The sequence below is a fragment of the Guyanagaster necrorhizus genome (genome assembly GCF_019112545.1).
Source record: "Guyanagaster necrorhizus MCA 3950 unplaced genomic scaffold BT62scaffold_23, whole genome shotgun sequence".
NCBI classification, from domain to species: Eukaryota; Fungi; Basidiomycota; class Agaricomycetes; order Agaricales; family Physalacriaceae; genus Guyanagaster; species Guyanagaster necrorhizus.
The window spans coordinates 453,757-480,675 of record NW_025064902.1 but is presented as its reverse complement, the minus strand read 5'-3'; the positions used below and the strand labels follow the sequence as shown (position 1 = coordinate 480,675).

The 26,919-nt window shown below is 41.0% G+C and overlaps 6 protein-coding genes and 1 pseudogene across 7 annotated transcripts; 6 read left to right on the top strand and 1 right to left on the bottom strand.

Annotated features, from left to right (window-relative positions):
* Positions 1-413: 413 nt before the first annotated feature.
* Positions 414-724, top strand: BT62DRAFT_331522 (uncharacterized protein). Its single transcript, XM_043180529.1, has 2 exons — positions 414-633; positions 691-724. The coding sequence occupies exon 1, from the start codon at positions 463-465 to the stop codon at positions 631-633; it is 171 nt and encodes a 56-aa protein (XP_043036933.1). The 5' UTR covers positions 414-462; the 3' UTR covers positions 691-724.
* BT62DRAFT_935052 (uncharacterized protein) lies at positions 527-1,144 on the top strand (the record flags this gene model as incomplete). Its single annotated transcript, XM_043186847.1, has 3 exons — positions 527-644; positions 691-834; positions 884-1,144. Coding segments are annotated over exons 2-3 (187 nt in total), but the record flags the coding sequence as incomplete, so codon positions are not given.
* Positions 1,145-2,074: 930 nt separating this feature from the next.
* Positions 2,075-2,495, top strand: BT62DRAFT_1034224 (annotated as a pseudogene; the record flags this gene model as incomplete). The annotated part of the gene is made up of 1 exon: positions 2,075-2,495. A coding segment is annotated over one exon (290 nt), but the record flags the coding sequence as incomplete, so codon positions are not given.
* A 1,017-nt stretch (positions 2,496-3,512) lies between these two features.
* On the top strand, positions 3,513-4,560 carry BT62DRAFT_996005 (uncharacterized protein; the record flags this gene model as incomplete). The annotated part of the gene is made up of 8 exons (XM_043190557.1): positions 3,513-3,560; positions 3,612-3,662; positions 3,720-3,888; positions 3,957-4,035; positions 4,092-4,143; positions 4,244-4,290; positions 4,347-4,397; positions 4,453-4,560. Coding segments are annotated over 8 exons (605 nt in total), but the record flags the coding sequence as incomplete, so codon positions are not given.
* A 270-nt stretch (positions 4,561-4,830) lies between these two features.
* Positions 4,831-6,114, bottom strand: BT62DRAFT_935046 (uncharacterized protein). The gene is made up of 5 exons (XM_043186846.1): positions 5,946-6,114; positions 5,603-5,880; positions 5,467-5,545; positions 5,079-5,409; positions 4,831-5,040 (listed from the first exon to the last, which is right to left on the bottom strand). Exons 1-5 carry the CDS (start codon positions 6,013-6,015, stop codon positions 4,839-4,841), a joined length of 960 nt encoding a protein of 319 aa, XP_043036930.1. The 5' UTR covers positions 6,016-6,114; the 3' UTR covers positions 4,831-4,838.
* Positions 6,115-6,678: 564 nt separating this feature from the next.
* BT62DRAFT_903224 (uncharacterized protein) lies at positions 6,679-7,119 on the top strand (the record flags this gene model as incomplete). Its single annotated transcript, XM_043183517.1, has 1 exon — positions 6,679-7,119. A coding segment is annotated over one exon (441 nt), but the record flags the coding sequence as incomplete, so codon positions are not given.
* Positions 7,120-18,127: 11,008 nt separating this feature from the next.
* Positions 18,128-18,931, top strand: BT62DRAFT_921926 (uncharacterized protein; the record flags this gene model as incomplete). Its single annotated transcript, XM_043184357.1, has 2 exons — positions 18,128-18,680; positions 18,825-18,931. 2 exons carry the CDS (start codon positions 18,128-18,130, stop codon positions 18,929-18,931), a joined length of 660 nt encoding a protein of 219 aa, XP_043036928.1.
* Between the last annotated feature and the right edge of the window lie 7,988 nt (positions 18,932-26,919).

Here is a 26,919-nt window from a genome sequence, read left to right as displayed (position 1 = left end):
GTCTATCTGGCTCAGTAAAACTCAGTCTGGTCACCTCTTTCTCAGAACTCCCACTGGTCCAAACTTTCATTTCTTACCTTGCTACTGGAAATTATTCCTAGCTCCTTTGTCCAACCTATGTGGATGGGAATAGGTATCACAAACTTAGAAAAATGAAAGAGCCCAATTTTTTTTCCCTTCTGACGCAGACCATTGCAGACTCAGGATATTCTGGTACTTACAAGCCATATTGTCATTCAGTGATTTCGAAATGTCCTTTGCTTCAGTTCAAACCATCTGCTTACTTCTCCATTCTGTGAATGCAAACCTATTTGGCTGTAGTCACAAATCATCATTTTTCAATAGTCACTCTCTGGAGTTATACTCACTAGCAAGTATATTCAATATGTTGTTCTGCCTATGAGTGCTGATGGCTGTTTTATATCCAGATTACCTGATCCTTATTACAGTCTGAGCTAATCAATGGTATATGTGTCTCTCAAGATATTTAATCTGTTGCTTGATACCATCAGGCTGTCCAACACACCACTATTCTCAGCCCTCCGGTTTCTCTCTCATTTCATTGGCCTACATGTCATGTTATACACTTTGATGTCATCCATCTACAGATTTATAGTCCTATTTCCTTGCTAGGTGTGTGAGGCATGCATCTACAATCTCATAATTTCTGTTACTCTTATCCATATGAAGCAGGCCATATTATCTTTCTAGTACCATTCGAATGCCTACTGAGTCTTTTCCATACCCAACATACCAATGATGTTTTCTCTTAAGCTATCGCTCTTACTGTTCCGTATGTGTCCATTTGTATGGTCAACGCATTGGCCAGAGAAGGTAAGTCTTTCTTCGACAATGCCGCTCTTGTTCTGACCAGAGTTCCCAGCCATTCGGTACTCGGTACAGTCCCAATGGCGTCCTGGAGGCCTACAATACCTTTGCAAGACACCGACCACTTCGTCACGTTTTCTATCCACCAATTCCGCCGAAAATGAAGCTAGCGGCGGATGCGAAAAAGCATATATTAGGTATTATATGACTTCGCCATCCAGATGGCATCTTCTTCATTCCCATGGCATTTGATGAAACAATAAAGAAGAACAAAATCTCAACGGCAAAGGATGTGAGGTAGACTATTAATATGAACCCATTACTCATCTATACTCCCATGTCCCCCGAGAACGGCGCTCTGCTGTGCGCGCTGGAGCTAAATCCCTCCATCTGTAACATTAGAACGAGGTAGTTACGGCAATGAGATGCTGTGAAAGGAGATAAGTACGGGGTCCGTGTTTCAGTTCATGAAATCCTGCTGTTTTCTAACAGTGGATGTTATGAAGGATACCATACCCCCACTCACCTATGCTCATAGCTGTGGTACTAAAGCCGTCCACTCTGTGAATAGAAGGGGGCTCACGGCACCATTGGAGCGCGGGGCGCGATAAACCTTATCTATCGTTCTTCGTCTTCATCAACTGGCAGCTGCAGTAATCACTTCCGGTTTTCTTGTATAATTTCATGGAGCTGCAACATTTGGTCTCTTGTCCAATGCCATATCCTGTACCGTATTTCCATTCGATGGCAGGAGTGCATTTGATACCACGCCCTCCGAATGTCCGCGCAATTCTCCAGTTGAACTATGTTGCGGTCCATCAGTATCACAATTGTCACCTGCCTATATTCGAATGGGATATTACCGTAACTATAGTGCGATAGGAATCGTTCTAACGTTTTTGCCAGAAGTGATGCCGGTGGTCTCTGAGCCCAGGTAAAGCATTCCTTTCGTGGAATGACCCTTTGATGAGATTTATCAAATATCCACAACTGTCCTCCCATTCGAGGTGAAACGCGTTCAAAGTTTCTCTTCTTAAGCGGTGCACCTGTTGCCGACCGTCCTTGACCATGCGTACCGCTATGTATTATGTCCTCCTGCCCACCATTGCCAATCTTGCGGTGAAGTTCATCGTGTGGACTTGTGCCCTATGAAACCCCGGTTGACTACAGTAAGGAATTTCATCTCGTGCTGTGAATCATAAGTATGAGCCCGTTTACGTATTGATTTTCTGCAGCTTACGAGATGACGACTTCCATTATGAATGGCCTATTCCCAAACCAGACACCATCTTGCTTGCTATCGAAGGTTCTTCTGAGCGATTCAAAATTAAAGGGGCAGATGCAGATGCGGAATGGGCCAGTCTCGTCCCGGACGACGGGCTTCTTTATCTAGGTGACCGACAGCGTCCTTTTACGCTGGGAATGTTCCACCAGCTGCAATGCCTCAACATTCTTCCCAAAAGCATTATCACTCATATCCCCTTTCCGACAGTGAACTTGTCGCCCACTGTCTGGATTACTTACGACAAATGGTAACCTGCCATTCTAACACCTCGCTTGAGCCAGCGACGGGTCGTAATGTGGAAGTCCATCCGGACGCTTATGTATGTAATGACTGGAAGGTTGTTTATCGAGAGGCAGAGCATAACCAGCGCGACTTTGAAGAGAATCGGCGGCGTCAGGACAAGAATCATTGTCTCGCGTTAGATTTTGACTCTAGTTCTACTTCGTCAATATAACAAAGCACGAGCCTCTGAAATTTATACATAATGCTAAGATTCATCATGACAGTTACTCAAGTACTCAAGGACCATATAAATTTATAAAATTTACATCGAAAGCCGATAACCAAATCCTAAAACGAAAAATCCCAGGACCCTCAGCTCCAGAGACTGAGGCATAGTAGGAACTATTCCGTACCACAAATATCTCTAGTCTTAAGCTTCGTCGACTTCATCCGAAGGCTTGTACAGTATCCTGGGTACCGTTGGCTCTGGAAGCACACTCCGTGCTACTACGATCTTGATTTATCAAGCTGGATACAATTCGTGAACTCAAGTACTCACCACCTACTACTGCGTCAGGCTTGGATCGACTTGGAGCGCAGAGTGACGACGTAGGCAGGAATGTCACCACAAAAGTCATCTGAATTAAGAGGATGGGAATAACCGCATTCATTTTTCACTGACGTTGGTGGTATGCGGGAAGGGTGGTAGATTGTGCTGCTTGGAACTTCGAAGATACGAGCCTATATACTGTCTGAGTCGGCTGTTATCGGTTGTCACTTACAAACATAAACTAGAATACATTGACAGGACTTAACAACGGCGGCATAAGTATTACAACCCGGCCTACATCATGATCAGATCAGGGCTACTCAAACGTTATCATGGATGGCAGACCGAGAATTATTCATGCGCTAGTAATGGTACAGTACTTATTCCTGACGCCTGGTCCGATAAGTTTCGATACTTACCCTTGATATCGGGCCGTCTTGATATCACCATCATGATGATTCCTCGGCAAAACTTCTGGGGTCTCAGCCACTTCCATTACCGATCATTCGATCATGATAACCAGAGATTCTATGCCCGAGACACATGAGTAGCGGCTGGGTATCAAGGAGCCACGTAGTCATCTTAGAAGAACATTTCTGGTTCTCTCGGATTTAGATACCGTCACCAGAATGTCCTTCTTTAACTTCCAAATTGTTTCCCCTACTTTTCTGACCAGTCTGTTCTTATAATTGAATTATATTACTGAGATTAAATCTCTTATTTCAGGTATTCAGCTCGATGAGATCGTCGCGATTGCTGTTCAAGCCTATGACACCAGTAAGTTATGAGCTCAAATAAAAGGCGCATCATCTTTATATATGACCTTCCTTTCAGACCCCACTATCTGTGCAATGACTGGCGGAAACAAGGCTCTGTACGATCCTTTTTTAAGAGTCGTAACCCGGGCACTGCTACGCGAAGGCAAGGTATGGCTCGCTGTTTTGGATGGTAAGATCCTTGGAGTTCTTGGAGGCTTCGGTCCGGGGACATTTCTTTGGGCAACGTCAGTTTCTCTTGGACCAAATATGTCATAGATGGTCATTTGCTCACGGTTTCACATTGCATTCTTAGAGAGGAACAACGAGCCTTAGGATTCAACTATGCCTATGCTCGCCTTACGGAAGAAACAAAATATTGGTGGCAGAATATTGTACATTTTTGAACCAGGTAATCTTTGGCATTCACTCAAGATAGGTTTCCTATTAGTATGGGCCGCAGATCAAGGAATTCGTGGATAACGCTCTTGGGGAAACCGTCTGTGCAGCTCCGTCTGGATCTCTAAGAAATTTGACGCACATTTTAAGGCAGATCTTGATGGATGGATGACACCACTGTTGGCGGTAAATCCGCCATATCAGCGCGCCATGGAATCGCGACCGCCATGTTCAAAGAAATGACCCAACAGGTGAGTCTTGAATATCATAGCTATTTTCCGTTCTCCAGGCTTAGAATGCCCCTTAGGCAATCCAAGATAAGGCTATCATGATAGTGGGTGCAGACAGCGATCTCAACGTAAGTGACATTCTGTGCACGGAACCGCCTGGGAATTTGTGAAAAATAAATCTAGGTCGGCATCTATGAGAGTTTCGGATTTAAATTTAAGGGTAGGACTGTTCTTCCGAGCTCTGTAAAGGGGGAGAGCCAGCCACTTTTTGCATTGAAGAAGATTCCTTAACGCAGGGTCTAATCATAATTTTTTGATGTTGTAAATAATCTATCCATAAACATTGACTTAACTGAAGAACGAGCAATAAGTACAAGTTACCCAGCCACGACCTTTGTTTATCCCCACGGTGTCACTTGATGAACAAAATGTAAGATTGTCATGGAAAATAATAGTGTACTTAACGCAACAGAAGAGCATAAATCGTAGGAACGGGATACAAAACATCAAAAGCAGAACGTAATAGTGGATCAATGAAAGAAGATTCAGTTGGCGACACGCGATGCCATTCAAACCATATTGTCACCGGACTCCTTGGTTGTCAGCACCACGACAATTTGAGCTCTTCCTTCGTTCGATGCCACAGCAGACGAAAAGGTTCCAGAGGTATTAACTCTGAAAGAGTCGGAGAACCTATCTACCATGTCTTTGTTCCATGTCATACCCATTGCTATGCGAGTAATAATGAGCTGGGGAGGAAGTGCCTGTAGACTGTCAATAGATAGAAATATCTATTGCGATACGTTGACTTACCACCATGACCCGAAATTCCGGCGAATACTTGCTGAGAGGGGCGTTTTACAGCAAAGGCAATAACATACACGATACCAGATATCGTGAAAGGAGCTGCAGACTCTAGCATCATGGCAGAGATGCTGGTGTAAGTGTTGGTCAGCTCAGAGGGAAGAGTTTCGCGGGAAACTTTGTGGAAGGACAACAGACGATAGCAGATAAGGGCGGTGACGATGACGTTGAACCCAACGGTCAAGCAAATCCAGGCGATAGCAAAATTAATAGGAAGACCAAAGAAGTGTGTCGATTCTGGGACCGCACTTTGGACAATTGTAATAACGATCATAGCTAGAGCAGAGTTAGCGATGATGAGTCTAATGACTTGCCGATCTCAAATTTACGGACCTGTTGATGCCAGCAAAACAAGAAAGGGAAAGCCTACCATCCAGATATTGGAATTATAGATTATGTAGCAACGATACAGCTGGGTTTGGAGTTATTTTAAGCATTTATTCCCAAGTATGCACATGTGTAAACCCACCAGAAGGCCGTCTCCCATGATATTGGCAAAGGACACGGAGGCAGTACCCCATATTTCGTACCAGTCCGAGGAATGGTCAGCGAAGTATGCTGGAGCGCCACCTGGATAATCAGGATGCTGAATCCATATGAGTTGTCCGAGTTGCATGTTGGTTCCACCTCCGACGGTAGTAAGCACTACGAATATCGCGCCAAAGAGGATATAGAAATTTCTCCACTTTTTAACTGGGTTCTTGAGCAAGTAAACGAAAGACTGCACATAGAGACAGATCTGAGCTCCTGAGACATGGGTAAGCAGCATCGTTCACTATCTTCACATGGAAAGTAATGACAGAAACACGTACCAAACACTATTGAGCCAACAATAATTGACACATAGATTGCGCGCTGCATCTCCAAATCAGAATTGGCCATTAGACTTGGAAGCTAAGGTGTCCGTTGATGAGGGATATCATTGAGAACATCATTCGTTTCAACTTGTACCTTGGGCTGTCACTGACTTCTAAGTTTAAGTTTGGAAGGAAAAATACCTACGACCACATGCTTACTCCGGTGATAATGATCTTGCCGCCCCTCTTCCCTACCATCATGATTCTGATTCGTATACGCCACGGTTGTATCTATAGTAGACCATGCCGTCCAATGTGATGATGATGAACTCCCAGTCGCCAGTCAAAACTATTAATTGACAGCTTCTGATTCCAAATCGATTTGCTCAATACAGGCTGTTAAAACAGTAAGTACTTATTTGACAAGACTTGCATGTATAAAGTTATGTAGATATCGGATACTGTACCAACCCCTCCATCCATCATGGAAATCATTCTCTCTCTTATACATCTCCCGAGTAACTGTTGTTTCTGAAATGGAAATGAAAGGGTATTCATATATACAAGCTGTTATTGCTGTCACGAGCATGGCCTCGCTATGTTTCTCATCATATTTCTTCCTATCGACATTCGATCTTCTTCAATCCTCCTCACAGTGATACAAGACATCTCCCATATGGACGGCGAGATCATAGTATGCCTTTTTTACTAGCAGACTGAGTTTCCGAACCTTGACTTGGTTGTAGCATTCATTTCAGATGACATCCCACTTTATTTTCCTTCGCAAGCTGGTTTAGCTGCCATGTTCATTGAAGAGACCGTCCATTACTCCTTTGATGATGCTGGCTACAATGAATGGTGGATCGGAGAAGCTGAGGGAAATGGAACAGTTCGATTGGGTTCCCAGAACCGCCTTTTCTTCATCTCTTTTTGGCATCAGTTGCATTGCCTGAAGATGATGCATGCAGGTCTCAAGGCCAAGGTCATGTCCCTTGATGACCTGCTGCATGCACAGCACTGTTTCAATCTTCTTAGTCAATGGATTCTTTGCCATGCATATACTGTCTTGGAACCAGATGACTTCACCCAAAGGAACTTCAAATACAATTGCAGTAATCAGTTACATATTTGCAACAACTGGAATACACTATATGCTGAGATATCTCAAAACTGGCATGATTGGGTATGAACATGGCAACTGAAGAACTTTAACACCACAATGTAAGGTTTATATCATTCATTCAGACAATTTCAACTGAATATGGTATCCAGGGAAGATAATTAAACACTGTATGACATCATGTGTAGTCATATGTATTTTATAGCATCAAAAATAGTACAAGGTGATGAACTTACACAAACTTGTAGTTTCAGCAAATGCATTGTAATCGAGGCATGAGATTGCCTAAGAATGGCATCATTTTGTTTGCTGCTGTAAATTATAGAAGTGCTATGGGTATACAGTCAGTGACCACCTAACTAGAAATGATTCGGACTACCAAACTCTGCAGTGCATTCACTGATAACATCAAGATAGCAGGGATAGTGAACACAGCTGAGTTCAAAAGTGAGATATGTGCCAGATGGGCAGTAGAATGGAGGGCCTTCTACTGCAAGTCTGCTGAAAGTACAGAGGAGAGTAAGGTACAGAGGATTGGATTAGCCTCTTGAGAGAGAGACATCATACTTAAATACATCTTGTACTACTTCAAGAGCTTTCTATGAATTACTATATAAGCCCTGATCACAGTCCAAGTCAGCTGCAACTGATTGACATAGTGTCTTCAAGTACTTTCAAGTACTTGCTCAGGATTGCTATCCTAACACTCTCCCTCAAATCTGAGTTCCTAGAATACCTGCAGATAGATACTCATGTAATAGTCTTGGTAGGCCTTCAGTGAATATATCTGCTAAGTTCTCCTCTGATGCAAAGTGCTGAACTTTGACTTTATTTGAAGCCATATGCTCATGAACAAAGTGATGCCATATGTCTATATGGTCTGATCATGCATGGAATATAGGGCTCTCAGCAAATTTGATTGCTGATTGATTGTTGATGAAAATGGTAGTTGCACCATGAGGTGGTAATTCTAATTCAGTTAAGAGTGCTCATAGCCAAATTACTTTCTGGGTTGTATGCACAAGGGCCATACACTCTGCTTCCATAGTGGATAAGGCTACAGTGAGCTGTTTCTTTGAGCTCCAAGTAACAGCTCCTCCTGCATAGGTACAGACATAACCAGATGTTGATCTTTTATCTGTTTTGTCTTCTCCCCAGTCTGAATCTGAATAAGGTATCAGTTTATCCATAGTCCCTCCATATGTGATACTGAAGTCTAGGGTCCCCTTTAGATGGTGGAAAACTTGCTTCAAAGCTGTGACATGCTCAGCAGCCAGATTCTGCACATACTTGCATAATTTGGTGACAGCATGTGTAATGTCAGGATGTCAAGTGGGGATCCATTGGCTGCATACATCAGATATCTGACATCAGTATGATAATATTGCCTGATGGCTGTATCAATGCCTTGTGGGTCTCCTGTCAGAATTTTCTCTAGCTATACATTTGGGTCTATAATTATTTTGACTGGTTTACAGTCATTCATGCCCATTTACTCAAGTACTTTTAGAATATATACCCTCTGGGATAGGGTGATAGTGCTCTTGTCCCAATTCCTGTCTATCTTCATGTCCAATATGTCTTGAATCTCCTCTATATCTATGATATTTAGCTTTTTCTTAAGCTCTTTCATGTTAGACATGGTTTCATCATCCAGAGCAAACAGTGTCATGTCATTGACATGTACAGCTATGATTATGGGACCAGAACTCATTTGTCTGATGTACACACATTGATCACTGATCAACATAGTGTATCCTAGTCCCAAAAATGTGGCATTTAATTTGTCATTTCAGACTCAGCCAGATTGCCTGAATCTATAAGTGTTAATTTGAGGTGTGCCACTTTTCCACTCTCATCTGAATATTCAGGTGGCTATGCCATGTAAATGGATTCATTGAGTTTACCATTTAAGTAAGCTCCAACAACATACATTCTATGAATGATCAGATTTCTTTAGGCAGCAATTGCCATAAGTAGGTGAAATGTGTCTAATCTGACAACAGATGCATGTGTCTCAAAGAAATCAATTCCAGATACCTGTGAAAATACTTTTGCAATGAGTTTGGCCTTATACCTGGTGATTTTCTCATCACCATCTCTTTTCAATCTGTAAGTCCACTTGCAATCCACAAGAGATCTGTCTTTGAGTAATTCTTTCAGCTGCCATATGCCTAGAGAAGTCAATATATTGTATTCTTTATCCATTGCTTTCTTCTAATAATGCCAATCTGACCTTGTCTTGGCTTCTTCAAGACTTAATGGCTTATCACTGAGGTTGTCTGCAGTTTTCCCAGCACATGCATAGTCTATTGCAATATTTTCAGCTTCCAAAGATGATTCTTCTGAGGTGTGCTGCCATTTCAATGTTTTCACAGCCTGTGTAGTTAGGTTATGAAGTGTCCAGTAACTCAGTTGAGTTATTGATGCAATCTGGATTGATTTGTCATGTGGCTTAATCATCTTTCCATACCATATAGATAACTTTGATTTGATTGATAGTATATCAAGAGATATTTCCTCTTTTGATTCAGCATTTCTAGCATTCATGAAATCATCTGAAATATCATCATTTCTATCTAGAGTCTGCTCAACTTTGCTCTCTGACTCCTCCTTAGCAATGAAGGGTGAAAACTACATAGTCAATATCTGTAGGCTCTGTAGTGTTGCATTTTGAGAATATAACATTTCTTGAAGTCTGAATCTGTCTCATTTGAGTTATAATATCTCTAGGCCCTAGATTCATCTGTGAGATCTATAAAAATAAAATTTCTTGACTTTAGGTCTAGTTTTGACCTCTTGTTGTCTTGCTACAACACTCAGCACTTTACTCAAAACTCCTGAAGTGCTAAAATATTCAGTTTCATATCCTAAAACACTTCTTCTGGAGTCAGATCATTTTTGATAGCTTTGGTTGATGATCAGTTCTTCAGGTACATAACATATACCACTGCCTCAGACTGTAGAAATTTTAGTAAGTGACATTCTTTCAGCATGGCATGTGCATGCTCCACAAGAGTCCAATTTATTCTCTCAGCAACTCCATTTTGATATAGGGAGTATGCTGCAGTCAATTCCAACAGTATGCCATTCATTATCCTGGAGGTATTCTTTTACCTCTTCATTGACATATTTCTTTTCATTGTCAATTCTTATAAACTTCAGATTCTTTTCTTTATGGACTTTGATGTATTTTTAGTACTGCTGAATCTTTTTTTAGATTTTTATACCTTGCTTTGACTTCAGAAAATACAACATTGTCCTCTGGGATTTCTCACCTGTGAAGCTTATATAATACTTTTTGCCATGGATACCCTGAGTTCAGGCTGGTCTCCACAGATCTGAAAATGTCATTTCACCTATTTTGGTGTAGTCTCTTTTAGCTTCATGCAGAAATAGCTTGGTATGATGCTTGGCTTTTATGCAGGCTTTGCAATCTGTCTGAAGCTCAGCTGACTCATTTTCATCCATCCCTTTGACTGTTTTTTTTATAAACAGTCTCTTTACTGATTCTATATTTAAGTGATCTAATATCTTATGCCACTTTTGCTATGACCAGACTGGTTTATAGCATAGGTCTGAGTTATTTCTGAAGCAATGATGCTAAGGCTGTACAGCTTTCATATCTTATCTCTATAACTAATTGTCTTGCCACATGGTGAGACAATATCCATCTGAGACTTTTTGAATTTGAGTTCAAACCTGGCATCTGTGATGTGTTATGATTTCTCTGCTTTCCTTTCTTGATTAACCCCTATTTATGCTTAGTCAGAGTGCCTAGACCAGTGCTTAGAACCATGGAACAGGCTTAGTCACCATAATAGGCCAAGTCTGCTATTGTTCTCTGACAATGATGATGCCTCTTGACAATGGACAATACTCTTTTGTAGATAGTTGTGATGCTCAAGAACAATGAGCATCATAATCTAAAAACACACAATTAGTAGGAATATATTTATCTTATGGACAAATAGTATATAAGTAGTGTAGCTCTCACTGTATATCCCCAGCTTTGAGCTAAAGTTTATTTCTTCACCATTCTACTTTGAGCTGACTTATATTGGCCTTGAGATATAACATCACATAAGTACAGAAGTGAACTTAAGCATGACTGTACAAACTCAATACAGTGCCTATTTATCATGTGTTTAGGTCATGTGTCACTTGGGCTTAATAATTAGCTTGAAGTTTCTATCTTCTCTTTTCTTATGCACAATATGCATGAAGAAAACTGAATGCCACCATTGAACACATCAACTTCTGATCTCACAGATGACTTTTTTAGGCTTTTAGCCTCCATCATTGAGATGCTTCTAGGGCTTCTAGCTATCATCTAACTTTGTCAGAGATGACAATCAGTAACCACTTGGGTAGTCCTATTAGATCCAAGTCACATATGATCAGAACATGTGATAAACTAGTGCTGTATTATATTTGTATAATCATGCTAGAGTTTACTATATATATCTATTGACCAAATGCTTCAAGGCCTTTGCAAATCAGCTTGAGAGTGAAGTGGTATAGAATAAACTTTAGCTTAAAGCTGAAAATATACAGCAAGAGCTATTCTATTTATATACTGATTGTTCATTGAGATATTAATACTACTACTTATTGTATCTGTTCAAGTCATTGTGTTCTTTGTCTTTGAGCATTGTTACTATCTACAAAAGACTGTTGTGTGTTGTTGAAGAACAATGATAGACTCAGTTTGTTGTAATGACTAAGCTGATCTCATAATTCTAAGCACTGATATAGGTGCTCTGACTAAGCATAAATAGGGGTTAAGTCAAAGAAGAAATAAAAAAATCATAACATTACCTCCTCTTTAAGACTATCATCCTAATGGCTTAATTAAGGGATAATTTATATTTATAAATAGCATCCACAGCATTCATCTATTTTTTGTTAATCCATTGGTTAGACTCTGAGTCATAACCCTTGCAGCTAACCAAGTAGTCAACTGTAGTCATCATTCCCCTCCCACATGCATGTACTTTTTAGAGAGAGTGATTTAAGATTTGATCAATCTCATAGTGTTCTTTGTTGTCGATCAGATCTGATAGCAGTGAAGGTGGTCATTCTTGGTTGTTAGACTCAAGCTGCACATGATCTTAAACATGTGATAAACTGATGTCACTTTGCACTTTGAGTGGAATGTCAGAGTTCACTATTGTGAATGTAGATTATAATGTGACAAGGCTTTTAAGATTGGCTTAAGAGTAGAATGGTATGTGAATAAACTTTAGCTCAAAGCTGGAGTATACCAGTGAGAGTTGTCCTACTTATATATGTCTATTGTGCTACTATAAATATTTCTACTTGTTTTGTTCATGCTGGCTATTATACTCATTGTCCTTGAGCATCATTACTATCTATAATAGTGTCCTTGTGTGTTGTTGGGCAATACTGTTGTATTGAAAGACAATGACTGACTGGGCTTTGTTGTGATGACTAAGCCAGTCCCATAGTCTCAGACACTGGTCTAGATGCCCTGACTAAGTATAAATAGGGGTTAAGTTTGAGAAAAGGAATTAAAATAAGGAAAAATTGTAACATTACCCCCTCCTTAAGCCCATCATCCTGATGGCTTAATTTAGAGATAATTCATATTCACATATAGCATCTGCTGCATCCATTTGTTTTTTGTTGACCCACTAGTTTGATTCAGAGCCATAGCTCTTTCAGCTAACTGTTACACATATGCTGCCAGCCTCTGTGTCACTTCAACCAACCACAGATTCAATTGCCAAATCCCACTAGACTCTGCCTGCTTCCTATTACCTATTAATTTTATTTTCACCATTATCATTTCACATCTGTATTTCACATTGTAATATCTAGACCCCAAACTTGGTAGCAAATATTGACATCAGAACCCAATGGAACCCAACTCAGAATTAGCTACCATTAGTATATAAAGCCATGTATAACCATTGTAACTACTCAGTTCAAATATCAACTTGCATTGCTATCTACACTTCATACTCACTTCAACTTCTTCCTCATCCATCAGATTCCACTCCAAAGGATACTTCTCTTTACTTTCCTGACAGAACTCCATTCTGTCTATCCAAATCCTTGGGCTCTGACTCAAGGGTGACACTGTCAATAGCTTCATTGACACTCATGCACTCTGCTGGTCTCTGTGTGTACACTCAAACTCACTTGATTGGCATGTTTCTAACATTAACCAGGTAATCTACCATTGTGATCATTCCCCCCCCCTCATGCCTTTACCTTGCATAATTTATAGTTTAGAATCTGATCAATTTCATAGTTTTCTTTGTCATTGATCAAGTCAGGAGGTGGTGGAGGAGGCTGTTCTTGATTGGAGAATGCTGGCATGATATATGGTGTTAATAAAGATTCATTAAAGACATCATGTATCTTCTAATAGGTGGGAAGTTGGAGTCAGTAAGCTGCTGCACCAACTTTGGTGAGTACCTGGAAGAGACTGGTGCATTTGTCTGATAGCTTCCATTTTGGTCATGGTAGATGGAGATTAGTTGTATCCAGCCAGACTTTATCATGTATGTGGTACTTATGTGCCATCTAGCAATGTTTGTCATATTGTGTTTTCATATTAGACATGGCCTTCTTAAGGGTGGTGCATGTCTCATCATGGATTTTTGCCATCATAGTGGCAAAGTCTGCAGATGTGAGAGTAGTAATGTGGGTATGTGTTGTATGGGCAACATTGGGGTGCCATTCATGGTTGATGAAGAATGGTGATTTTCTAGTAGCAGAGTGAATGCAGTTGTTATGTTGAAAGGTGGTGAGAGCTAGCCATTTGATCCAGTCATCCTGTTAATAGTTGATGAAGAGGTGGAGATATTTTTCTATCTCTTGATTAGCCCTTTCAGTCTGCCCATCAGTTTGTGGATGGTATGTGGTCAATGCATTTTGATGGATGTTAAGTAGATGGTATAGGTCATCCATGAATTTGGAGATGAACTGTGGTTCTCTGTCAGAAATGACTACTTGGGGCATCTCATGTTTGACATAGACTTTGTATCATAGGATTTTGGCCCAGCCCTCAGGAGTTCCATTGAACAAGTGATCAGGATGATCACTTTAGAGAACCTGTTGATGATGACAATAATTGCATCATAGCCATTACAGTCTAGTAGCCTGATGATCATATCTATGAAGATATGCATCCAGGGCATTTGTGGTATCTTATTTGGATGGAGTGGCACTGGATGCACTTGGGTTGAGGACTTTCCTCATTGACAGATCTCACATCCTTTGATATAGCATTCAATGTCTTGTCCCATCTTCAGCCAATAATACTCACATAGGACTAGTTTTTTAGTCTTAGCAATTTCTGAGTGTCCCTTGGTTGCATGGTCATGACATGTGGTGATGATCTCACTCTGCAGGCTTTGGTCCTGAGGAATATAGATTCATCCATCATAACAAATTAGTCCTCCTTCTTTCATCATCCCCCTTTCATGATTCAGGGATAGGGCCATATGTTGGTACCATTTGCCTGTGTCTCTGGTGCTGCTTTTGATCCATTCATGGATCTCCTTCTCCATTGGCATATTCATCACCCTAAAATGTTCTAGTTTTAATAAGGTGACTCTCTTGTTGTCATGCCCTCCTTGGTTGTGATTTACCCATTGGCTAAGAAGGTCAGCTTTCTTGTTTGCTGTCTCTGCCTTGTAGTGTAAGGTATAGGAGTATTGGCTCAACTCTGTTACCCAATGGGCTTGCTATTAATTTAGTTTCTGCAGTTGTCAGAAATACCTGAGATTCTGATGGTCTGTCCAAATCTCAAAAACTTTGGTGGCACTGATGAGGTAGTGTCACCATTCTTCTAGAGCATGCATTATTGTGAGTAACTCCTTGTCATAGATCTTGTAATTCCTCTCAGTCATAGTTAGAGCTTTAGAGAAGAAGGTGACTGGTTGCCACTTCTCATCTTGTTCCTGGGATAGGACAGCTTCTATCACTCTCTTGCTCAAGTCAGCTTTTAGCTGGAATTGATTATCTTGGCTTGAGATGGCTAACACTACATCCTCTGTGAGTCAGCATTTTAGGTTGTTGAATGCAGCCTGTTATGATGGTCCCCATGTCCAGAGGGCATTGCCAGTTAGTTATGTCATTGGTTGGACAATTTTGCTGTAGTCTCATATGAACCATTGGTGGAAATTGATAAATCCTAGAAAGGATTGTAATTTCTTTTTCTTTGTTAGTTCTGGCCACTCAACCACTCCAGCCACTTTGATATGGTTCATGCAGATGCTTTCTTTGCTGATGATAACACCCAGATACTCTGTCTCCTGTACCTCAAAGTCACATTTCTCCACTTGAGGAACAATTTGTGTTTTCTCATTAGGGCTAGGATCTGTTGCACTAGCTTTCTGTGCTCCTTCTTTGTTTTCAACATGATGAGGATATTGTCAAAGTAGATTGTCACCTTTCTAGTGGCAATGAGTTCTTTGAAGATGTTGTTCATCATCCATTGAAAAGTGGCAGGTGAGTTTGTGAGTCTGAAGAACATGATGGTAGGCTCAAACAACTCTCAATTCATTCTGAAGGTGGCCTTCTATTCATCACCTTCCTTGATGTGGACATTATTATATCCCCATTGCATGTCTAGTTTGGTGTAATATTTAGCCTCTCACAGTTTATCCATCAGTTCTGAGATCAATGGGAGGGGTATCAGTTCTTGATCATCATTTTATTGAACTTCTGATAGTCCTGGACAGGTCAGAGTTTACCATCCTTCTTTTTGACAAAAAAGAATGATGAGGCCATAGGTGATTTTGACAGCCTGATCCTCCTGCTGGACAAGTTTTTGTCCAGGAACTTGTCAAGTTCTTGTTGCTCATAATTTCTGAGGGGGTATGTCTTGCAGTCAAGATTGGCATTGGCATTGGGAATTAACTCAATGGCATGGTCCCAAGGCTTGAGCTCCAGGAGTTCATCAAAACTCTCCTTTTCAAAGAGGTCTTTGTAGTCTCAGGCCCATTTGGGCACTATTTCTTTGAACATCTTCTCCTCTTTTTCTGCTGCTGCCTTAGTGGCTAGATCATTGGCATGATGTATAGCCCTTATGTGAAGGGCATTCTGAATATCCATGACAAGAAGAGTCTCACCATCCTCCATCTCTTCATCCCATCTGTCATCTGGATCTTCATCCAGTAACTTGAATGGAATCTTTCAGCATTTACATTGTTGATGTGCTTGGTAATGGCTAAGTGACTAAGAGAGGTGAATGAGGAATAAACTCTCAAACACCAACATCTAACCACTCAATACACAATCACCAAATACAGTTGAGGTTGGTTGTTTCGAGTACAATAAAAGCACTCTTGCAGTCTTAAGTAAAATCAAAGAAACAGTTAATAAAGACAGTTATTCAACTCTATCTTGCTTTCAAAGATGCAATACTCATGAGAGTAGTTTATAGCAATGTTTAAGTATAATTAGGACTTAGAATCAATGCACAATTGCGCTCCAAATCAACTCAGAATATTACAAAACCCAATGAACTCCAAAACTCAAATACTAAGTCTACCAAGCATTTAGGCTTGACTAGCTGCACTCTTGGCTGGCTAGCGGTCCTCAAAACCAAAGAACTTGTACTCTGATGCTGAAACCCTTATAGTTTGGAACCTAAATTAATCCAAAACCCAAAATACAGTTATTATTCCAATCCAATCCTCTCTAAGTGACAAAGCAACTTAAATAAATCACTAAGTCGAAGCAGAACTCAAAATCTGTTGTCCCAGAGACTAGCTACAGTGGGCTAGAAGGCCTGAATGTGGGGGTGGGTTGCTTGCTTGCTATTTCCCTCCCATTCCCTTCTTTTATACACCAATAACAGATATAGAATCTATAAATAAAGCATTCAAAATAATATTTCTCCTGTTTAAAGCGGAATCACACCATTATTCCAGAATGGCAGTGCTCTTGGACTCCCCTATGCTTTCCCCGACCTGCCTGGCCACTGCACAGCTTTATTTTAAGCCTACAGTGCCTGTGGATACCTAACTCCTTTCTGTCTACTCAGAGTTTTAATCCTCTGAGTTATTCTTAGTAGCTCAATCGATCAGACCTGGTCAGGCCCGGTCAACCGGTCCTATCTACTCTATTCCTCTCAATTCTAAGTCTCTTAGGTCACCTGATATCTAGAAAATTCAGACTTAGGCATTTGAGTCAAACTCAGAGTGTTAGCCACAGATCATTGGGTCTCTCTTCTTACTGCTCCTGGATGATGCTATCTTTACTCAATACTCCATAACTGGCTATGGTATTATACCTCTAGCTGTTGTAGGTAAAGGCTTGGCTATTACACTTTAAGATATGGATGGACACCAGAGAAGATGGGGGGAGATGGGTTCTATTGGTACTAAGTAGCTATGTACTTATACTATTTGTGGAGTGGCATGTAATAAGACAATGTAAAATATTGAAAGAAAGGGGAAGGCTAACTAATGGTGACAAGTAAACACTGTACAGACAAAGAAAAGTAAAAGCAGAGTAAGTAACAAAGGAAATGGTCAAAGAAATGGTCTAGAGCAGGTGAATCCTCTACACTGTCTTAGAATATACTTGTCTTAGTGGCATGTAGAATTGGCTCTATTTGAGGTACCATTTCTAAGTCCAACTTGGACTTAGTATTTTCCAAGGTGTGGTGCTGAACTTTTCTAAGTTTAAATCTGACTTAGGACTTTTATCCTTAGGCCATGTTATTTTCCAAAGTCTCTTTTGGACTTAGTATTGGTGACTAGCATGACTATCAGCTCAGAGCCTCAGCCATAGTCCTCTACTGGCTAATGATCCTCAGTTACTAGCATATTCTAGTGTGTTATGCAGAATTTGCAAATTATAGGGCTGGACATGTAGCCTGCATATCAATGGATCACCCAAACTGTCTCACTAGCATCACACAACTCCCTTAGATCCTAGGTCATGTTTGCAAACACTCATCCTATTCCTCCCTTCCCTCTGGTTCTCTATTACAGTTGATGAATATGATATGGACACTATCCCAATATTAAAAGCTGCTTTAGCTCATTCTGGAATGACACCCCTCACCATTCATCTCATCTCTTTTTACATGGATCCTGATCAGATGAAGGAGGTGTATCTGACTCTCAGCAATGAGTGTCACCACTGGAAGACTGTCAGCATCATCCTCAAAGGCTTTTTCAGCATGTCAGCTCTAGAATTCTTTTCCATGGTTGCTCCAGCCAATTATCCCATTCTTGAGTTGTTTTGCTTGGTCTTTGATATGCCTTTCTGGCAAGCCCTACCTGCTGGGTTCTTTGATAGGGCACCCATGTTGAATGACATCCATATGGACTTGTTGGTAACAAATGACCTACCTTGGTCACAGATTACCACATTTACCACCTCTGGTCTCATTGTCAAAGAGCAGTTCATTATTCTTTGTGAATCCCTGCAGCTCCAAACTCTTGAATTCCAAATTTATGACAAATGGCACATGACCTCTGTGGCCCATTCCTATCCTCTTGTCCATGCATCCTTGGCCACATTTGAGGCCCCAGATATATCATCCTTTTCTTGTTTGATGCTCTTCACTCTCACCAATCTCTGTATCAATAATATTGTCAGCAAGAACAATGCCAACAACTTCACAGCATTTGTCAGTCAGTCAGGCTGTTCTCTTGAAACCTTGTGTTTTCTCTTCCAATCATTCTCTATGTCTCTTGTTGACATGTTCTCAAGTCTACCAATGCTATGAGAACTGAACACTGCATTCTTTGATGGAGACATTTCACTGCTCTTATCAGCCCTTAGCACCTCACCATTAATCCTTCTCAGGCTTAAAGAGCTTGAGCTTAATCAGGCATTTGATACCCTAAATCTGAAGATGGTCATTGCCTTGGCTTTATATTGACATGAGCATACACCTCTGTGGTACCTTATAATAGAGAGCAAGAAGATCTTGCTGAAGTGACCACAAGTGCAGGCTCTTCATCTGGCTGCTTTATAAGAGCTATGAGGGAGAAACTTTATCACTAATATTTTAGAGTAAGACTAATACATTTGGTTGGTTTGCTGGCAGCTGACATGTCATTTTCTTTCAGCAGGAGTGGCAGAGATGTCCTGAATAAGCAACATTGATTTCTACTGTGAGAAAGCTGGTCTGGCATCCTTCTTGGAATGAAATCATATAGTGTGTTCCTCTCACTTCAGTATGTTTGATGAAGAAGTGCTGTAGTGAGCATAATATATATATTCTTTGAGTTCTCCATCTGGTGCTGTAGAACTTCAAGGGTATTATTCATCATGCCACTCAAACCATCATAAGTTAAAGTCAATTAGTGGCAACATCATTGTGGTGCTGTACACCCCCAGGACCTCAGGTGTTTGTTTGTTATCTGGAAAAGTATGCCTCAGAGTAAAGAATATGATACCTTATGGGGTTCCTTGACCCAAAAGCTACATATGCCAACAGGAAGTACTGAAAGTAAAGAGTCAGAGATACAAAGAAGTAAGGTAGACATAGGTGATAGTAAGTGATTAAGATGCTAAGTGATCACTACAAAAGATCAATAGGCATAGAAGGATGTTGGTAAACAGAGATATGCATATGAGGTCTATATCTCTTACAATTGGAGCCTTTGCATGTCAACATTAACTTAGGTATTGAAATAGAATGTGGTGCATAAGAAGTGATTCATGAGCATACTATGAGATGAAAGTGTGGTATTCTAAAGGATATTAAAGCACTATTAAGAGATCTCCTTTAATCTGTACTGGAAAGTTTATGTAGAATGATGAGAAGACATGATATCAATGCTCACAAATCATCAACACCATCAGCCAATCTCAGGAGGTGTCTCTCTGGAAGAGTCACCATGACATTAGTCATTCATGCAATCCTTTCTGCAAACAGTATCTCTAGCACCGGTATGAAAATGTCAACAAAGGCTTCAATATGCTCCACCTCATGGCTAAACAGAAGGAAACCTTATAAGAAAGTGTATTTCATATTCAGAGTAACAAGAAACACACTGGAATATCAGATGCTTGACCATCTGCTGAAGTGGTCTAATGATTGCTCTTGCAAGGAAGGTCCACACAGTGTGGGCAACAGAGTCAGTGCCATCCTCTGCTGATTCATCAACCATCTCCCAGTCTCTGGCCAAGATTTGATGGGCTGGATATACAACTCCAGTGTGTCTGTCTTGCATTAATGCTGATTAAAGAGATGCTGCACCTATGAGTCACACATATCAGTAGATAAACCCCCTGACAAGTAAAGTTGCTATAAACAAGTGTCCTCCACCCACATAGCTCAAAGTGTTGGAACCTATAAGCTGCTGATGCATCATCACTATTTTCAAATTTGGTTGCTATTTGTCAATGATCAAGTTGTCTAAGACCCTCCATTGTGCATGATTCCCTCATCACTGGAATATGTCATTTCTTAAGTATGTAGCAACTTAACCAATATTTTTGAGTGTGTTCTCTCAGAGAACAAAATCAAATGTACACTGAGAAGTTCAGGGAGAATGCAATAGAGATATGTTCATATAACATAGTGAGTGCAGCATAAGTGAAAACCTGAATAGTAATGTAGATAATGACAAACTTCAGCCAAGAAAGTGTCAGTCTAGCAAATTCTCCCTCATCATCTGGATAGTAATCTCCCTTTTGCCTTTCAATCTCTCAAGGACAATATTGACCACTACAATGAATTCAATCAGTCAATGTTGAAAGAGTAAATGTGTTAGAAGATTCTTACCATCTAGAAACTGACATCACTGCACACTCTAAATTGGCTAATTTGCTTTTTCCTCCTCTTTAAATTCCTCCTCAAATATCTTGAACACCTCTAACAGAGTCACCCACTCTTTTGTGACAGAATCAGTAAGATAGTCAGGGTACTCCCAGTCTGAAACACAACACTTGTTTGCCTCTTGCAACTGTTTCACTACCCATTAAAGTAAGCACCATCTGCTTAATATCATAGAAGCCACTCACCAAGATAGACCAGGCAACACACTTTGGCAAAATACATTTGCAGACACTCTTTGAGCATCTCAGGAAGGGCTACAATAGTAGTAGAGGAAGATGAACTGGATATGGAGGGTATTGGAGAGAGGGCCTGCACTAGCACTGGTCACATCTGAGGAGGAATGATACTATATATGATGAGGTTCCTGTTATGATTTTTCACCTTTTATTTTCCTCTTTTACTCCTATTTATGCTTAGTCAGGGCACCTAGACCAGTGCTTAAACTATGAGACAATCTTAGTCAGCACATCAACCATTGCTTCATGACACATAGTGATGCCCTGACAACAGGACAATCTCCCTTTTTTAGATAACCATGGCATCCTAAGACAACAAATACTATAGGACAGACACTCACAATTAGTAGTGCTATATTTATCTAGAAGATGAATGATATATAAGTAGCATAGCCAATGCCATGTAACTCTAGTCTTAAACTATTCTTTATTCTATCACTTTACTCAAGTCAACTAGCATTGACCTTGAGACTCAACATCTCTAAACACACTAAAGTGGACTTAAGCATGATTGTACAAACATGATACAGTGCTTATTTACCATATGTTATTGATCACATGTCACTTGGATCCAACAATTAGTTTGAGACTTCTATTTCCCTTTTCTTATGCCCATCACAAGAAAAGGAGACTGAATGCCCTCTATCAACATTATAACTACTGATCTCACTGACAACTTCTTTAAGCTATTAGCTTCCATCATAAGAACACTTCTAAGACTACTTGCCATCATTCAGCTTTGCTGCAGACATCAATCAGTCACAGCTTAGGTAGTCAGACACTACCAATCCTTTAGGCAAATTCAACAGATACTATGAAATGTTACCCCCAACCTTCCCCTTCATGACAACCTCCTCTCTGTCAGAACCTCCTTTCAGTCCATGCCTGAAACTATATCCAAAACTCAGCCTAGTGGCCTGAATGAAAGGTGCCCTCAGGAAGAACTCCAATGAACAGATGGACCTCCTTGAGCAGCTGGCAGACAAAATGAGCATCCAAATATGGAATTCAGAAACCCCTGGATTCCACCAGCTGTCTCAAACCATGAAGATGAAGACCTCTCCAACAACTTCTTTGAGGAGTTGCCATCCTCTGACCTTTCCACCACTCTCCATGAGCCTGGCATTGGAGATCATGCCCAAGACTCTATTATAGAGGTTGGAAGACTTGTAGGAAGGAGGTCCAGATATGCCACCCCCTGAGAAAGTCCCATTCCACAGACCTCCAGCTTGCTCCTCTCAACCTCCAGTGATCTCTATGAGCACAACATCAACATACTTGCACAAAGAGAAGCAGAAGCTGAGGAATATGACTTCAATGATCCAGGAATCTTTGACTGGCTGGATACAGAAGAAAGGGAGCTCAATCGTCAGCAGTGGGAGACTGATAAGGCCTACTACACTGAGCAGTACTGACAGCAAGCTAGAGAAGAACAAGCAGCAGAGTGGGGCTCTGCCTCAGCAGAACATTATGGGCTATACAAAGGAGCAGAAGGAGATATATATTATAAAGAGGAAGGAGATACATTCCCAGAAACCACTGCTGAAGAAGCCCAGCAGATCAGGGTCACTGATCCTCTGCTCCCCAGCCCTACCAACAGTAATGACAGTGGACCCTGAGAGTAGGGCCCTGACAATGAGGACAATCTCTGGTTCAGGGACTGCTGAGCCAATGCCTAAGTCCTCACCACAGATGAGGCCAGAAACCTTGATGACTATGAACCCCTGCCTTCCACATATGAAGAAAGTACCAGGAGCAGCAGCTCCTTACCCTCTGATGCCAGCTCCATCCTTGACAAATATGGGATATGAGTCTCTTCTGGGACCAGGATCTCTGACCAAGCCCTCTGACAATTCCTACATGAATGTATCACCACCCTCTTTTTCAACCATGACTTCTACAATGACTTTCACCAATATAACAAAGGAGTGGAGAGAGAGAGAGAGAGTTGCAGAGGGACCAGTGAGCTGAAAGGGCCAGGCTCTCTTGATCCAGCTGACAGCCTTCTACTTGAACCATCAGTATTGACACTCAAGCTTGAGCTGACAGAGAGATCTCCAGCAATGGTCTGAGCCTCTGAGCTGCCCACCTACAAGCTGCCTGATGACTTCTCAGAAGACAGTGAGGAGGACAGTGAGGAGGAAGGGTCAGATGAGGATGAAAAAGATCTCCTGATAGAGATTGACCCCTGGCTACAATATAGAGACATGGACAAGGAGGTGCTAAAAGAAGAAATAGACTACACCCATCAACAGGAGTTCAAGGAGTTGTATCAGAAAGAGATGGCTCTGTTATGGAGGGACATTAGTTGGCTGATAGCTCTATTGGGAAGAAAATATCTGAATGTGGACAATGAAGGAAAAAGACATTTATTACAATACATGGCTACTAACCATGCAATTTATATTTATAACAGGACACACTCTGAAGATCAACTGAGGGCATTACTGCCTTATCAGTACAAGATACAACCAATGCTGAATACTCCATCAGTACCACCAATGCATGCTGAATATACTTCCCCCTCCATCTGAACTACTAGCAGCTGACCTTTGCAGAACTCTGTTGCTAGCCAAGAAGCCAGTATGAGGATCAACTGGCCCTGAACACAAGAACTCTCATGACCTGTCAGCTTTTGAAACCCTTGGGCCAGTAGGGAAGGCCAACTATTTGCCAGAGCAAGATAAGCCCCAGCCAATGAAACAGGAGCTGATGACCCTGAGGCCACCTGGCTCAGGTTCACCATATAGAACTGGTGCATTGTGCAGAAGGAGATGCACCCCAAAGAAAGTCTGATGGCCAATGACAAGTCCTTACACACACTCTCTGGGCTATCAGCAGAATGGAAGCAACCACTCTTTAATGAATATCCTAACCTAATGGTTGCATTACCCTAGAATGCCACTATGCTTCAATGCAAGCCAGATCTTCTCCATATCTCTGACCCTTTAAGAGCACATCAGATGACATTGACTGATTCCTAGTGGATTGTGAATAATATTTTGAGATATATACTGCCTACCTTAGATCAGACATAAACAAGATTGCCTTTGCAGCCTCCTACTTTGAGAGCAAGGCCAAGCATTGGTGGATTCTAATAGCCCCCACCTTGTATTCCACCACTCGACAGCACTACTGATATCTGTCCTGGGCCATCTTTAAACAGATGGTATGAGACAAATTCATTGATTTAGCCATTCAGGAGATTCATAAGAACAAGATAAAGGAGCTTTGCATGAGCAACAAAATCACCAGTGAATACTTTGATAAACTGGAACACTTGGGGACATTAGTGGAAGTATGGGAGAGCATTGAGGATGATGGATGAATGGTGGAATACCTCAAGATTAGAGTACCTCTATTGTACATCAGTATGATCTCCAATATTGGCACCAATATCCTGAAGGGCTACAATGCATGAAAGGCCAGAATCATAGAGATGAACAAGAAAAGGCTGCAACAGAAGGCAGCAAGCACCAGTATCACAATCAAACAGAAGAAGCTCCATCAAACAGAGAATGGAAAGAATACCAGTGGAGGATCTTCAGTAAAAAACATGCCAACAACCTCAACTCTTTCCTACACCACTTAAAAGACCAGAATAGAGACAACTTATATCAGCAGTGGGAAGCCAATGGATATAGACTGTCTCAAGAAAGAGAGGAAGTGCTTCAATTGTGGACAGAAGGGATATATGTCACAGGACTGCCTAAAAAAGAAGCACACCTGAGAAGACATCTGTGCTCAGATTGCAGAATTACAGAAGGAGGCAGAAGGACTCAAGGACCTGGAAACAGACACCCAGATTAAGGAAGTAAAAGACAGGGCCAATGAGTGAGTGACTCTGCTCAATCAGCCAAAGGACTTAATGGTGTGTTACCAGTAGCTATGGGTCAGACTCATATACCATCTGTAGATACAACTATTTATGTACATTTGAATATACTCTGAGTTCCTATGACTACTGAACCACTGAAAGAATCACTCAAAGCACCAACTCAACTGCCCACAGACTGAACAGGGAGAGAGACCTCTAACAAATAGCTAAAACCATTTGACACAGAGTCGACCTGGTGAAACATCTGGGATGCCTAAACCTATGAAGAAGCAACCACCACCTTAAAGGGTGGATCCACCAATCATGAACAGGAGAAATAAGTGGTGAATTGGTCAAAGGAGTGAAAGAGACAACATGAGAAAGGGCACTAGAATGGCTGGACAAACTTTGAGGAGCAAAGAAGTTCATATGATGACAAAAGACCCATGGACAAAACCTCATAGTGAAGGTCCAAATCTAAGCCCTCACAAATCAGACCACCTTTATTGTCACAGCACTGATCAACAGTGGTTGCACCAGGAGTTCCATTAACTGAGCCTTCATTGACAGGCATTAAATCCCCATCAAGGCCACTGCAGCCTCAACACTGGTCTATAATGCTGATGGCACTAAAAACCAGACAGACTCAATCACTGAATTCATGGAGCTTAGACTAACTATTGAAGACCACTTGGAACAGATTGACTTGGCTGTTATTGAATTGAGAACCAAAGAAGTCTTCCTCAGATATGACTGGCTGATACATCATAATCTGCTTATCAACTGGAAAACTGGACAAATTATCTTCATCCAATACTGTTGCTGGAAAATGCCATTTTTGCTCTCTGACAGTGACTCTGAGGATCGATGGGATGAAGAGATAGTAGATGGTGAGACAATTCTCACCATCAATATGAACCAGACATTACACCTATGGGTGGTGCACCATACTAATAACCTCATAGCATGAGCCAATATGGAGAAGAAAGAGAGGACCTTTGGAGAGATGGTGCCTGAATGGGCACAGGATTATCATGATTTATTTGAAAAGGAAAACTTCAATGAACTCCTGGACCCCAAACTCTAAGACCATGCCATTGAATTGATACTGAATGCAAGTGCCAATCTTGACTGCAAGGTCTATCTCCTTAGGCATCAGGAACAACAAGAGCTTGACAAATTCCTTGAAGAAAACCTCACCAGCAGATGAATCCGACTGTCCAAATCACCAATAGCCTCACCTTTCTTCTTTATCAAAAAGAAGAATGGTAAACTTTGATCAGTATAGGACTACTGAAAGTTGAATGAGATGACCATCAAGAACCAATATCTCTTGCCATTGATATCAAAACTCATGGACAAGCTTCAAGGGACTCACTACTACACTAAGTTGAATGTCCAATAGGATTATAACAACATACAAATCAAGGAGGGAGATGAATGAAAGGCAGCCTTCCAGACCAACCAAGGACTATTTGAACCAACTGTCATGTTCTTCAGATTGACAAACTCCCTGACAATCTTCCAATAGATAATAAATGACATCTTTAAGGATCTGATCACCACAGAGAAGGTAACCATTTATCTGGATGATATATTAATTATGTCCAGAGACAAAGAAGAACATTGATGCTTGGTATGGCAAGTGCTCAAGCTGATATGGTGAAGAGGATCTGAGTGCATGCAAGATGAAAACAGATACAGCAGAGTGTTATCCACTGATCACACACTCACACCAGCATACACACAATACTCTTAGTTCATGAGAGGATTATAATGTGATAAAAGTAGTAATCAACAATTATAATTGTCTTCTTTAATGAGATCACAGCATGCAAACAGTAATAGCACACTTACAACAGTCTGAGGTCTCTCTAAGTCTCAAAGCTTTTCGTTTTATCAAAACAAGAGGTGGCAACAGGTATTGCTGGGCCTCAAGGCAAAGGGTACTGCAGCTCAATACAATACATCAAAATACTCCCACAAAACCCTCAAAATATCCTAAGCACAGCTCAGATCACCTTAAA

Coding starts and splice junctions, on each gene's coding strand:
- BT62DRAFT_331522 (XM_043180529.1), top strand. CDS start 463: ATGGTATATGTGTCTCTCAAGATATTTAATCTGTTGCTTGATACCATC.
- BT62DRAFT_935046 (XM_043186846.1), bottom strand. CDS start 6,015: ATGGCCAATTCTGATTTGGAGATGCAGCGCGCAATCTATGTGTCAATT. Junction 5,881..5,945: donor TGTTGGCTCAATAGTGTTTG/GTACGTGTTTCT, acceptor CCCATGTCTCAG/GAGCTCAGATCTGTCTCTAT. Junction 5,041..5,078: donor ATTTCGGGTCATGGTGGTAA/GTCAACGTATCG, acceptor ATCTATTGACAG/TCTACAGGCACTTCCTCCCC.